This window comes from Stenella coeruleoalba (assembly GCF_951394435.1).
Source record: "Stenella coeruleoalba genome assembly, chromosome: 5".
NCBI lineage: Eukaryota > Metazoa > Chordata > Mammalia > Artiodactyla > Delphinidae > Stenella > Stenella coeruleoalba.
The window spans coordinates 54,937,388-54,953,151 of NC_137150.1; the positions used below are offsets into that span (position 1 = coordinate 54,937,388).

The 15,764-nt window shown below is 38.8% G+C and overlaps 1 protein-coding gene and 1 long non-coding RNA gene across 2 annotated transcripts in view; one reads left to right on the top strand and one right to left on the bottom strand.

Annotated features, from left to right (window-relative positions):
• Window positions 1-15,764, bottom strand: part of LOC307186614 — a 445,691-nt gene that overhangs the window by 149,929 nt on the left and 279,998 nt on the right. The gene's annotated exons all lie outside the window — the stretch shown is intronic.
• On the top strand, window positions 7,752-9,189 carry LOC307187041 (homeobox protein NANOG-like; the record flags this gene model as incomplete). The annotated part of the gene is given in 2 exon segments (XM_079922796.1): window positions 7,752-8,455; window positions 8,457-9,189. Coding segments are annotated over 2 exon segments (882 nt in total). The 5' UTR covers window positions 7,752-8,306.

Here is a 15,764-nt window from a genome sequence, read left to right on the forward strand (position 1 = left end):
GCTGTGATGGTGATGGGGCAGGGTGGTAATAGACATGGCGGGGCCAGCGTTTAACGCTGGTAGCATCAGGACCCCAAGAAACAAAAGAAAAATGTTCTTTTCTACATATTTCAACAATTTAACAATAAATTCTATTGCTCCCAGCACAGTAAAGGCAATAAAGTGAAGTAAAAAGAAAATATATTAGGAGTCAGGAGCTGCAGGTTTGAGTCTTGGTTTTGCCACTAGTTTGTTACTTTAAGCTAATCATTCAACCTCTCTGTGCCTCACCTAATTCATCTACAATATGAAGTTCGCTTGATTAACTCCTAAAGTAACTTCTCACACTACGTAGCTTCGTTTGTGTGCTCTTTCCAAGCTATCAGAGTCACAAGCCTAGACCAGATCACATACAGTCTAGGTCCACTGCCTGTTTTTTGTAAGTAAAGTTTTATTGGCAGACACCCACGTATGTTACATACTGTCTATGGCTGCTTCACATTACAATGAAACGTAACAGTTGAGTGATCACAACAGAAACTGTATGGCCCACAAAGCCTAAAGTATTTATTACTGACCCTTTGCAGAAAAAGCTTGCTGACCTCTCGTTTAGGCATACGTCAAATAGGAGTTTGGCGTGCTTAAGACATACCTAATTAGCAGAAGGTACATTTCACAAAGTAGAGATTTTAGTCTACTTTGTTCATTAATGTATCCCAAGTGTCTATGACAGTGCCTAGCACCTAGTTGATGCTGAAGAAGTATTTATTAAATGAACGAGCACATGAGAATGAATGAATGAACACATCGTAGCCTCTGCAAGCCTAAAATACCTATTCATCAGTACCCTTCTTGCCATGGTATGGTTTGTATTTTCTGTGGAATTTAAAATATATTCTGACAAAGGAAGTCTATATGTAATATCCATCTGCAGTGTTGTCATATAACTTGCCTAACTGTATATAGTTGCAACTGCACAACAGGGAAGTGAATGTCAGCATGAATCTCAAATACAGTAGCAGCACACAATATCTGATCCCACTTAGAAGACGAGCATGGATTAATAAAAGTAGACTCTCATATTTCTGGAAAAGTACTCCTCTTTGATTCAGACGGTAAAAGAATCAAGTAAAAATGGAAACAAGTCACCAAATATAATCTGAGTATGAGTATCCTTTGTTTTCAGATTTCTAAAAATAAAGTATGCTGATCTTTCGTGTGTTTTGTGTCAGCTTCCAGAACAAAAGTCAGAATAGGTTTATGTAGCTTGCTTTATATATATATATATATATACTGACACACCCAGTAAACTTTTACTTTCAGAAAAATGTATTCTTTTGTTTACCTGGTTGTATCCATTGTGTTGCACATAGGTTTTTTGTTTTTCTTTGTTTACTTTGCACATCATCAAAGTTAGTGGTGATGATAAATAGCTACTGAATAAAGAGCACAGCCTTTGAAAACACAGACCTGGTTCAAATTTCCAGCTCCATAAACTTACTAGCTCTGTTGCTGTAGGTAAGTTACTTAACCTCACTATGCCTCAGTTTCCTCATTTTTTGAATGCAGATAATAAAATTCACTTTATATAATTGTTTAGAGCGATAAATAATATAACAAACATAAAGGGCCTAATACCTTTCCCTACACACTGTCTGCACTGAATAATGGCAGTGATTATGATATCTACCTTGATTGTATTATATATTTAAATGATATTATTGTCGTATTACATAATTACATTGCAGTATTTATAGTGTGTCTAGTGTCTATGAGAACTTTGATTGCAAATGGCAAGAACAAATGTTTTAAAGTACCATCTGATTTGAGTCATTTTTTACTTTAGAGTTTAATTTTAATCTTTTATAGGGTCAGCAACACACAAAACGTTTTTCCAATTATGAGTCTATTTTTTTCTTTGAAAAGAAAGCCTGTTGCATTGTTTCACCAGTATTCTTCCCAGACAGTAATACCAGAGAGGTTTGTTGTTCCTCCCTCCTAAGAGGTCATAAAGGGTCAGCAATGCTCCAGGAGCTTGCCTAAATAAGCCACTTATTCCCAGCGGGGCTTAGGAAAGTGCTTACAGGAGGACACAGCAAATAAGCACTGACTGCTGATACAATTAAAGGGTACAGAAAATGGTTTTTTATTTCATTAAAAAGCATCCTGTAAAATTCTGAGTGTGTACACAGTGCTATTCAGAAGATAATTCTCTTTATCAGTATAAAAACTACCACCATCATCTTGAAATTACAAACCATTTTAAAATTTCATTCCAAAAAGATCTGAGTGTCTACTATGGGTATAAGATTGTATTAAGTGTAGTGGTAGATATAAGGATGAATAATGTAAACTTCTGGAAGGTTAGCTGGAAGGTTTTCTGTTTCTACTCTTTAACACTGGATTCAGCTTGATTGCCACAAACTACAGTTTGCCTATTGTTCTCTATTTATGTTTTAAATGTGTCTATAAATAGCCTTGGGTATGTCTCAGCAACTATCTCAAAAACATTTGGTGATGTTAACTTACTGATGTGAGTTCCTTAGAAGACTTGAGATAGCTAAAAAAATTTTAAGCTCTCGTGTGAATTCAAGAAGAATGCTCAATCCTTATTCCTGTGCCTAAATTAATTACATTCTTTCTGATCCATTCTACATTGCCAATGTTGTTAAGGGAATTGTATAGTAAATGGCAGTGCAGAAGAATTTGTTATAGACCAAAAGAAATTTTAAGAATATAATAGAATTGTGGAATTTGGGGGAAAGCAGATGATACATACAGTTTTCCAGGTTAAAATTTACTTTGAATTCTGGAAGGAACACAAAACGCTTTCCTTCTCCCACCTTCCTGAACCCACCAATAAACCCTGAACCTGAAAGAAACCGTAATAGTGATCAAGATTAAAAACACATTATTAGACTAAAGTGCTGACGCTATGATATAAACTTCTCTTATTTGGAGAGAAGACATTTAAATCATTTTAATTCAGGTAGCTTATTCCTCTGGGATTTGTCCTCGTTTTGGACTCATCTTGATTCTCTTTGAAATCCGTTAGATGAGCCTGGTCTACTTTGTGCTCAGAAGAGGCTCCATCTTCAAAAGGTGTTTAGACCAACTACCAAGGCCCTAGGGAAGAAACACTCCCATGTTTCCTTAAAGAGATTTTCCTTGGAATTTTCACCTTGATTGTTCCTACCATCAGAGTGATAAAACCAAGAAGACTGAGCTTAGGATATAGGCATTGGAGAAAATACACAGGTCCTCTTAGGACTCCAGTCCTTTATTTTTCTTAAAACCTTTAATTTTTTAGTTGAGGCCAACCACATTATGATAATCTGCTTTACTCAAAGTCTACTGATTTAAATGTTAAACTCATCTAAAAAATACCTTCATAGCACATCTAGGTACCCTGGCTTCACTAGGTTGACACATAAAATTAACCATCATACATGTCCATATAATTAGCCTCATTAGAGTTTTAAACTGTATACTTAACCTTTCTAAACTGAAGATACGTAGAGAAGTCCCTTTTTGTTACATAAGCTGATAAAAATTGGATAGCCTTATTTGGTGTCTCATCAAAAAAAAAAACATGCATTCAGTAACAATGAAAGAAAATCACTGAAAAAGTATTTATTAATATGTCTGGAAAAGACAGCAAAGGGAAACTATATTCAAAATACACAGCAATGGTTTTAAACACAGTTTCCCAATTCTTTTTTTTTCATTCTCTAACCTAGTATCATAGCTACTACCCACAGTTTCTGGTCTCTAGCTTCTAGGCTCATGTATTTAAAATCCTCAAAAAATCTTAAAACTCAACTTTCCCTGCTTCTTTTTTTTCCTCTCTCTCTTTCTTTCCATTCTTCCACTTTTCCAGAAGTAGTCTGTTATGGCCTACATGTTTATGTCCCTCAAAATCCATATGTTATAATCTCAACTTCCAATGTAATGGTATTAGGAGGTAGGGCCTATAGGAGTGATTAGATCACAAGGGTAATGAATGGAATTTGTAGTCTTGTAAGGGGCTAAAGAGACCAGAGTTTTCCTCTTTCACCATGTGAGGACACAGCCAGAAGACAGTCGTCTGTGAACCAAGAAGCAGGCTCTCACAGACACCAAATCTGTTGGTGCTTTGATCTTGGACTTCCCAGCCTCCAAAATTGTGAGAAATAAATTTCTATTGCTTATAAGCCACCCACCTATGGTATTTTGTTACAGCAGCCTGAACTGACTACAACATAGTCTTTGTTCCCCCAATTATCTATCTTTATAACTCATCTTTTTGCCTTTAGCAACGCTCTGCTTCATCCATTACTCTGGTCAGCATGTGAAAGGTCTGAGAACCTGGCTGACATATACAGGAGAAGACAAAAAGAAGAGGAGAGAGGTTTTAACACTCAAATATTAACTATTTTTTAAATCTTCATTATATCTGGATTTTTAAAATTCCAATATTATTGTTATATCCAGGGGTGGGCAGATTTTTCCTTAGGTACATACCAGTCAAATTTTATCAAAACCCACCCAACGGACCACCAGACCTCATCTTCATCTATCATCCACTTCTCACAATTTATGAACAGCAGAAATAGAGAACTTCTTACAATCCCTGAACACATTATATATTTTCTGATTTCTACGCTTTTACATGCTATGTGTTTGGTTTTAATAAGCTCTCCTTTCTCATCTGCCTTGGTAACTATCCATGCATAATTTAACACCCAGATCAAATATTACTCTCTGAAACCTTCACAAGCCCTTAGTCCTCTTAGGCCAAGTCTCTTTCTCCTCTCTGGTTTCATTATACTGTGAACACACCACAAACAGTGCTTTTCATATTATATTGAACTATTGCTTTATAAGTCTGTCTCATCAGATGGAATTACTTAAAAGCTAGACCCCTATTTTCTATACCTCTGCATCCACAATTTCATTAACCCAGACTTGTGACTACAAGAGATAGAAACCTAGTTCTTTGTGCGTGTGTTTTTATTTTTTATTGGAGTATAGTTGCTTTACAATGTTGTATTAGTTTCTACTGCACAGCAAAGTGAATCAGCTATACATATATATATATATCCCTCTTTTTTGGATTTTCTTCCCATTTATGTCACCACAGAGCACTGAGTAGAGCTCCCTGTGCTATACAGTAGGTTCTCATTAGTTATCTATTTTATACTTAGTATCAGTAGTGTATATACATCAATCCCAATCGCCCAGTTCATCCCACCCCACCCCCACTTTCCCCCTTGGTATCTATACACTTGTTCTCTATGTCTGTGTCTCTATTTCTGCTTTGTATGTAAGATCATCTATACCAATTTTTTCAGATTCCACATATATGCGTTTATACAGAACTACCATGTGACCCAGCAATCCTACTACTGGGCATATACCCAGAGAACACCGTAATTCAAAAAGACACATACACCCCAATGTTCATTGCAGCACTATTTACAATAGCCAGGACATGGAATTAACCTAGGAACCTAGTTCTAACGAAGAAACTAATGGGCCACTGTGGTTCACTAACTCACATGTCCTGGACTGTGGCATCTCAGATGACCAACCCCAAAGGAAAGCAAATCTTTCTTCCCAAACATCCACAGATTAATTCCCCTATGAGTCATAGACTCATCGACAAATTTACCACGAAGCCAAGTACTATGATTAGCTCAACCTAAGTCAAATACCTATCACCATGGGCTCCGAGGACGTTGGCTTCATGACCATTGCCTCACCAGGACCAAAAAGTGAGAGGGGGCAGCTATGCAGAGAAGGTATGCTGATACTAAGAGAAAGAGGGGATCTGCCTACATGATAGGCCGCGGAAAACCAGAGCAGCTACAGCTTGCTTCTCTGGAATTTAGCACAGTGCTTAGCACTGATAAGTGCTAAATAAATATTGAGTTAATAAATAAACACTAGTTGTTCTCCTATGTCCTACTAATGCTCTCAGGATCTAAAAACAGATTTACCAACACATTGCATTTCCAAAGACAATTACCCACAGTAATTAACCTCAGATTTCACATTAAATTCTGATACTTCATGAACCACCTGTTCCTCAGATATTTCCAACTTACGACTGAAAATCTAATAGTAATGTCACTTAAATTTATTTATTATTTAGAAATTCTATAATCACTAAGCCTTCTCAAGATTTAAATATACCACAGTAACATATATATTTATATTTATGCACACACATATACACGCACATTTATATGTATACACACACTTATATGCAGGTATAAAAAGAGGTCTTTCTCATATCGGAGAAATAAGTCTTAATGTAGAGTCACCATGCTATAAACTTGATGAAATTTGTTTTTCCATCTGCCCAACAACGATCTACTAAAAATGTTCTTTTATTTTATTCCATACATATAACAAACAAGTGTTTTATCAGGAAAAACTCAAGTTTAAAGAATAGATTCCTGGGCTTCCCTGGTGGCGCAGTGGTTAAGAATCCTGCCAATGCAGGGGACACGGGTTTGAGCCCTGGTCCAGGAAGATCCCACATGCCGCGGAGCAACTAAGCCCGTGCGCCACAACAACTGAGGCCCCGAACCACAACTACTGAGCCCACATCCCACAACTACTGAAGCCCATGCACCTAGAGCCCGTGCTCCGCAACAAGAGAAGCCACCACAATGAGAAGCGTGCGCACCGCAATGAAGAGTAGCCCCCACTCACTGCAACTAGAGAAAGCCTGCGTGGAGCAACAAAGACCCAACACAGCCAAAAATAAATAAATAAATAAATAAATTTATTTTAAAAAAGAAAAGAATAGGTTCCTCCAGTTTGGGATAGTTTAGGCTATGGCTTTGTCTTAAAAAGAAAGAAGTGAGATGAAAACAAAAGAACAACTGAATAATAGATAACAAAGTAAAGTTAAACTTTCATGGCCCTTTTTTCAGATGTTATGTTTAGATCAGTCTTTTATTATTGAAGGACACTGTCTTTAGCAATCAAGTTTCAGGACAATCAAAAACATCCTTAAAGGTGCAATCTTTACGTTTTTAAAAGCGCTAACTAAAATAAGTCATTTTCTTTAACTTTGTTTCTATCAAAGAAAGCATTAACTTTAAAATATACTCTCATTTTTAATAAAAACACAGGATTGGCACATAATCAGTGCCAATAAAAGCATAATCCCTCACAGTAACACGTCACAGTCTCTCATTATCCTTTCATTATCTCTTACCCTTGTAGTTATTCTCAGCAGCATCAGCAACCCAGAAATTATGCAGAACAGATATTTTGTCCAAACTTGTCAAAAATAAGCAACAGACACAGTTATACATAAATAAAACCATTACTGAATCTGCAGGAGCCAAATGAACTATACAAGGTGTTAATTAATTTTACATTTCTAATATTTCAGTCATATTTCCTTGGAAGTGGACACCTACATGAAGAAAAGAAATATAGCCTGCATGTAGCTAGGAGGTACAAAAAATTCTGAATATACAAACGCAAAACTTTTCTTGGATAACATTTATATTTTCCATTAGCATCTGGCTCCTTTTCCAGTAAAGTTCAGTACTTGTGACAGCCTTTCTTTCAGAAATGTGAAGGCTTCCTTGCCGCAAGCATTTCAAATGTTCAGAAATACCAACTGTGATTCAAATGATTTATAAGGTCATCACCCAAGAAAAGCCATGTATACTGAATTTCCAAGTAGTCAGATGGAAGGAAAATGTAAGGAGGTGCATGTGTGTGTGCGTGCACGCATGTGCATGCATACATACACTTGGGGAAGAAGCTTCTAGAATGGATAGTGAGACAAAGCAGTAGAAAAAAAAAATAGAAGTGAAACACATAATATAAAACAGAGCTCTCCGGACTTCCCTGGCAGTCGAGTGGTTAGGATTTCGCCTTCTAGTGAGGGGGGTGCAAGTTCAGTCCCTGGCTGGGGAGCTGGGATCCCACATGCCTCGCGGCCAAAATACCAATACAGAAGCAATATTGTAACAAATTCAATAAAGACTTTAAAAATGGTCCACATCAAAAAAATAAAATCTTTAAAAAAATAAAACAGGTGGGCGTGGGGCTGCCAGGAGGGGTGGGTCGAAGTATGGCTGAGCCTTATTTATAAGTCTAGAGCCTCCACAAATTTTTTTGTCATTTTCCTACACTGGGCTGGTAGGCTTCTGTTATCACACAGGTGACTTCCCTTCATCCCATGTTTTTTAATACTTTTACACCTGGACATCATCACCTTTCTCTAAGCTCTTCTACCTAGATTCTTAAAGCCTGGACTTTTCCTACCATCTATCTAGCTCTTTGGTTTTCTCCCTCTCCTTCAATTCAACAACATGAGTGTGGACCCAGCTTGTCCCCAAAGCCTGCGTGGCCCCGAAGCATCCAATTCTAGGGAATCTTCACCAATGCCTGAGATCTATGGGCCTGAAGAAAATTATGTGTCCTTGCAAATGTCATCTGCTGAGACCCACGACATGGAGACTGGACAGTCCTGATTCTTCCACAAGCCCCAGAGTAAAACTACTGGCCACGGCCGCAGACAAGAGCACAGAGAAGAAGGAAGAGAAGGTCCTGGTCAAGAAGCAGAAGACCAGAACCGTGTTCTCTCAGACGCAGCTGCGTGTGCTCAATGAGAGATTTCAGAGGCAGAAATACCTCAGCCTCCAGCAAATGCAAGAACTTTCCAACATCCTGAACCTTAGCTACAAACTGGTTAAGACCTGGTTCCAGAACCAGAGAATGAAATGTAAGAGGTGGCAGAAAAACAACTGGTCCAGGAATACCAACATTGTGACTCAGGGCCCAGCAACTGCAGAATACCCGGCCTTCTATTCCTACCGCCAAGGATGCTTGGTGAACTCTTCCGGAAACCTGCCCATGTGGGGTAACCAGACCTGGAATAACCCAACTTGGAGCAACCAGAGCTGGAACAGTCAGTCCTGGAATAACCAGAGCTGGAACAGTCAGACCTGGTGCCCCCAAGCCTGGAATAACCAGACTTGGAACAATCAATTCAACAACTATGTTGAGGAATTCCTGCAGCCCCAGATCCAGTACCGGCAAAATTCTCCTGTCACTGATTTGGAGGCCACCTTGGAAACTGCCAGGGAAAGCTATAACATGATACAGCAAACGGCTAAGTATTTCAATTCCCAACAGCAAAGCATGGATTTATTCCCAAATTACTCTCTGAACATACAGCCTGAAGATCTGTAACGATGGCTGTATTATTCAATCTCAATTTGAGCCGTGACTGTATTACTTCCCTAGAATTTTTCTTTTACAATTACATCTTTCTCTGCCTTGATAAGCTGCTTTTCATTCTGACTTTTGTGTCAATTTGGGGGTGTATGATTGGTGTCTAATCAAAGAGGTTTCAGAAGCATTGACTTCTACGGACAACATGATAAAAGATGACTGGCGGCTACAGATAACTAGGTTATAATACTATTTTTTGGATATCTTTAGGATCTAGAACCTAACCTCAAGAATAGGGAGCAAAAGTACAAAGATGTGTGATGAAGGATTATTCATATTTTCTGGGGTGGGGAGGCTTTACTTGTTAAGAACCTCAGTTGTTAAGGTGAAGGATTAAACTACAATGTGCTTCACTGATTTCCTCTGCCCCTTTTTGCTATTTTACTTACAACCCCTAATTTTTTCCACCACTCCAGTATTTGTAGAAAGATGTTTTGATTTGTCCACATCATAATACTACCAGTTGGCTGGTTCGTTTATAAGTACCAATAAATTAAAAAATTACCCATTTAAATAAATAAATAAATAAAAATAAAACAGAGCTCTCAGTTCCTTGATATTTCCTCAGCCTTCCATAGCATCCAGCACACCAGCTTACACATAGTAGGTGCCCAACAACAATTGATTTGAATTGATTTGACAGAGAATAAGTAAATTTGGGTCAGTATGTAGAGTAAAATACCTATAACTAAAGTCTCCCTTCAAAAAAGGCCAACTTGATCTAGTTTATTCTTAATTATACTACCAAGAAATATTTGTTTAGTGCTTACTATTGACCAGAGAATGGGATAGTTGCTTTATATGGTTGGTCTGATTCAAACCGTAAAGCCATCCTGGGTGAGAGATGCTATTACCGTAATAATTCGCATATGAGGGAAGGGAAGAACCAGGTTCTCAGGAGCTCTCACTTGCTACGCCTTCCTCCTAGAATACTCTTTTTCACGGGTTCTTACATGGCTGTCTCCTTCTCCTCTGCCCAATCTCAGCTTAAATGTCACCCCCTCACAAGGGCCTTCTCTGAGCGCCACATAGTTATACTCCAACCCATTTTCCTCACAGCATTTTCCTCACATGCTATAATTGGGTTTATTTATTTCTTCATAATCTGCCTTCCCCATTAACATAGTCATTCCATGATGGTGGTGGATGACAAGAAGAAATCATATATATATATAAATCATATGTTTAATATATTTAATGTATATTTAATATATATTTAAGTGAATTAATAAATATTTCAAATATCACAGAGCTAATAAGAGTGGAGAAGCAATTCTAACACATAATTACTTGACTCCATACCTAAGGTGCCAGATTCCCAGCAACAGCATTTATTAATTTATTTTTAAAGTATTCATTCTGTCCTTTTTTATTGAGTGACTACCACATTCCAATCACTTTTCAGAGCAGTGAGAAAACAATAGAATGAGGTGAGAAAAGAACCTGAACAACTTACTGCATAGTGGATATAAAAGACAAACAGGCAGGGGACTTCCCTGGTGGCACAGTGGTTGGGAGTCCGCCTGCCAATGCAGGGGACACGGGTTCAAGCCCTGGCCCGGGAGGATCCCACATACCGTGGAGCAACTAAGCCTGAGCACCGCAATGAAGAGTAGCCCCCACTCGCTGCAACTAGAGAAAGCCCGCGCACAGCGCCAAAGACCCAACGCAGCCAAAGTTAAATAAATAAAATAAATAAATTTAAAAAAAAAAAAGGACAAACAGGCAGTTACTGAGCGGTAAGAGCCATAACCAGGAGTAAGTGAAATACAGGTGACTGATTATGGAGACAGGGAGTGGTTAAGAGAGATGTCCCAGAGGAAATGATGTCTAAAAACAAGTGAAAGGAAAGTAGAAGTCAACCACTTCAGGGAACACCTAGTAGCAGCGTGGAGGAGAGAATGGAAGAATTTTGCAAGCAGAAAGAATAATGTGGGCTGAGTCTTAGAGGTTGCCAAGGAAAGCAATAGCAGGAAATAAGGCAGGTACACAAGAGCCAGGTCATGAAGGTAGTTGTAAATGAATAAGGTAATTAGGAATTTAAGCTAAGAAAAATGGGACACTTTAAAGATGGTGGTATAACTATATTATAATGGCTTTAGCGGGTAGAGAGATTTAGATGGAGCCTGGATGCACTGAGACCTATTGCAGTAGTCTTGTTTAGAAATAGTGGTCAACTATAAATGGGTAATAGCAGGAAGAACAGAAAAAATAAGCACATTTGAGAAAGACTGTGGAGATATTTAGAAGGGAGAATCAACAGGACTTGATTAATTTTATGTAAGAAATGAGGAGGAAAGGAAAAAGTGAAGATAACTTCCAGGTTTATGACTTGAGCAACCAGCTGCCAATACTGAGACAGGAAAGATAGAAGGATAAAACACTAAATTCCCCTAGAGCAATAGAATAGGCAACGGGGCAATGGTGGTGCAGAAAGCAATGAGGGCACGTGGAGTTGGAGACCTCTCTTAGACCTCCAAATTGAGGGATACAGGCCTAGAGTTCAAGAATAAGTTCTGGAGCTATAGATTTTTGTCTTCATCAGTATCTACATGCTTATGGAAGACATGTGAGGGATGAAGTGGTCCAAGGATGGCATGTAGAATGAGACGGTCTGAGAAACAAGATTCAAGGGAAATGTGGAGAAATGGGAACTTTAAAAAGGACTAAGAAGAACCATTCAGAGGATGGGGAGAAAACTAGGAGATGTCACAGATGACAAGAAGATTCTAGAATGAGAGGAGTCCAACATGCCCAAAGGAGCTATAAAGGAGCATGTGGTTAGAATGTGGACCCAAGAGTGATAAAAATGAGGCAGAGGTAAGCACCAGTGATGTCCTAGGATTGAAAGGCCAGTGAGATGGAGCCAGAATGGTGACAGGACATAGAATGGAGATGGTAACTGGGAGTCTAGCGCTTAAGATGCTTCTGGGTGTTCATGGATGACAATGATGCAGAGACCAGAGAGTATGACCAGAGGCATGAGACTCACAAGGCAGTAGTTTTTCACCCGAGTGAGGAGTAATGGTGTGCACAGCAATGTGCAGGGAAGGTTAGTAAACCTGCCATCCAATCTACAAACACTCAGTCGGCCTCAGAAAACTGTTTCTGACCCATGAAACTACACAACACCCTGTTTCATCACAAGACATGATTTATTCAACTTCAGAACTTATGTAATGTTCTGAAAATTTTGTATGTTTTTTATATCAGGAAAATATATATATGCTTACTACTTAAAATATTTTATTTTAAAAATCTCCGGGACTTCCCAGGTGGTGCAGTGGTTAGGAATCTGCCTGCCAACGCAGGGGACATGGGTTCAAGCCCTCATCCAGGAAGATCCCACATGCCATGGAGCAACGAAGCCCGTGCACCACAACTACTGAGCCTGCGCTCTAGAGCCCATGAGCCACAACTACTGAGCCCACGTGCCGCAACTACTGAAGCCCGCGTGATTAGAGCCCGTGCTCCGCAACAAGAGAACCCACCACAATGAGAAGCCTGCTCACCGCAAAGAAGAGTAGCCCCTGCTCACCGCAACTAGAGAAAGCCCACGCAGCAACGAAGACCCAATGCAGCCAAAAATAAGGAATGAAAGAAAAAGAAAAAGAAAAAGCGTTAAAAAAAAATCTCCCACACATCTGAATGCTCCAAAAATGAACAGTTATGATTGGATGTCTTCACAGTTAATCATCTAGATTTTGAAAGAGAATATCACACTAGCTCTAATTTATGGAATTACTGAAAACCTGAATAGTAAACAAATTTATATTTTAATTGATTTCCACCTCTTAGAGTTCTGAATGTGTCTCACTGCTTTCCACCATACCCAATTCATTAATTAGATCCTCACAAATAAAAGGGTATTTTCCCTGGTCTCAGCAGGTTTCCTTAAAAATATTCTGATACTCAATAGCTTGTTTCTTTTTGTTGCTGAGTAGTATTCCATGGTATGAATATACCACAGTTTCATTAACCATTCATCCATTAAAGAACAACTGGGTTGTTTCCAATTTGGGGCTGTTACAAATGAAGCTGCTATAAACATTCATGGAAAGAAAATATTCTGATACTGAAGATGGGATTCATAACAGCATTTTAGTCCACTGAGTGAGAATGCATCTTACAAATGATAAAGGTCTCAACTTCCTAACCTTTCACACAGACTTATTTATCTTTTCAGGGACTAACACCCATTCATCTTTCAATCAAAACCTTTAAAAGAGAATTTTGTTTTAACCTTAGATGATCTGTGTTATTAATCAACTGTCTTAAATTATCTGTTTAGGAGTTGACTTTTCCACACTACACTTTTTAACCATGATCTTCACAAACACAATTTTAACTAAATTTGATTTTATGTTTGTATAAGGTAAAAAATTGCAAGGTCACAAATTTTACTTCAGAATCTCAGATAAAAACAGTAAAATTAACTCACATACATTAAAACAAAGCTTATAGTTACAACTCACAACATATGAATGAGTTACTTTGCCCACCACACTCCCATGGCAAGAGGAAATAGGCATTTGGATTAGGAAGTTCCAGAAACAGAAAGAAAGAAGCTCTCTCTAATACCTCACATATCAATTTTCTCCACAGTTCCCAAGTCAAGAAACCCCACAGCTCAACACGAGAGTTTATTTGAATAAAGAATTTGCTCTCCACACATTTCTAAAATCCTCATTGTCAGATAATCATAGGCACATGTGAAAACCAATGGTGACTCCATACTCCTGTCTGAACCTAAATTAGGATCTTTTAAAACAAGCACCAATAGTAGACATTCTAGGATTCCAAAGGCCTAGAGATGAGTCACACAGTTATTCTGCCATCCTTTATGGTTGCCTACCTCTAATTCTACCCCAACCCCCAACCCTTGTTTGGCCCTTGCTAATAGATAACTGTGTAATTTAGCCATGTGCCTAGTCCCAGGGGAGACAATGACTGCCCCCTGATCTCTAGCTTCTCTAGCACTTAGAGGTGCCCCCAAGATGCAGCTAGAGACAATGAGGCATAAATAAAAGTTTCCTTGAGGAATTCGGTAAATTTTTGCTTTCCTGGTGAAAGAGGATAGATTGGCTGCACTTCTTTCTTCTGTCAAGATGAACACACTACCTGGCACACAAGCAGCCATCTTGTTGTCAAGAGGCAACAAGTATAGAAAGAAGGATCAAAGAAGGAGAGACAATTCTTGCACCGTCAGATGGCAGAGCAGAAGAGGAGAAAGCATCCAGGTCTCTGATGATAACCTGAGCAACTGAACCCATACCATAAAAACCCCATCTCTGGATGTTTTATGAAAAGAATAAATGTCTACTGATATAGGTCTTTCAGGTGGATTTTCTATTATTTGAAGCTAAATGCATTCACAAGTGATGCAACTTTTATTATCTTCTCACGTTTGTCACCTTGATTTTAGCACTCTACATTTTTAGATTTTTGTTTTCTATTTTTTCTTTTCAACTGTCTGAGCAAATTCACACCTTTCCTCACTCAACACCCTACAGAGGGCAGCACTGAGGATGGGTTCCTCCAGCTTTAAGGGCTGTTCTAGCCCTTTCCTTCCTCAGGGCATAAGTTACTGAGTGCAGTAAGGAGAGTCACAACTACCTACTTCATTTGAAGTGAGTTCTTTGGTCAGGCCCCACATTAAACATCCAGCTAGAACAATCTGGGAGTAGATCATTCTTGTAGCAACTTTGAAAACATACGTTTCCTTCTTTGCAATAATGTAAAATGTATCTTTCATGGAAGGGTACACACAAATATTTGTATAGCTTATTAAAAAGAATAATTAACGGAACCATTATAAATTTTTTTTTCCAAGAGAGAAGAAAAATCATTACCTATAAGTTCAGAGTTAGAAGGAGCCTCCATTCTCTGAAGGGGGATTTGATCAAAGAAGTAAGAGCGGTCTCTCCCGTGATGGGGCCAAAAAGAAGAGCCATATTGTTGGGGCAACTGGCTTCATCAAGGCAAGAGGTAAAAAGCAACGTTCAGATGTTCCAGAGACTTTGCAGACAGTTCAGAACAAAAGGGAGCAGCACAGGGGAACAGTGTGACAGGAGAGAGCATCACAGAGCAGGACACCTTCAGCTTAGATTAGGGTGTGAGGTCGTTGATTCACAGCTTCCAAGAAGCCATTTGAGGTCTCAGGGCTTTGACAGCCTGTAAGTGCTGTGCTCAGGGGCATGAACGGAGGCCCTCCTTCTCTGCAGGAGTCACGAAAGCCCTGTGGGAAATCTTAGAATGGAATATGATTATCTCTCTTGTATCCCCCAGTGCCTAGTAAACACGCAATCATTGTGGTAAACTGAAATGAACTTTCCTTAGAGACAATGCCCTTCAAGTTTATATTGTTTCTACTGTACACTTATGTCACTTTCCCCGGGTGAAACAGCTTTGTAAGTGTTATGACCTAGTTTTGTTTTCTCCCCACCAGACAGGTGCCTATGTAGCATGTCTGCTACTGAGAATGGGAAGTGGTGCCATCCAGATAAGTGTCAAATATCTTCATTACTTTATTC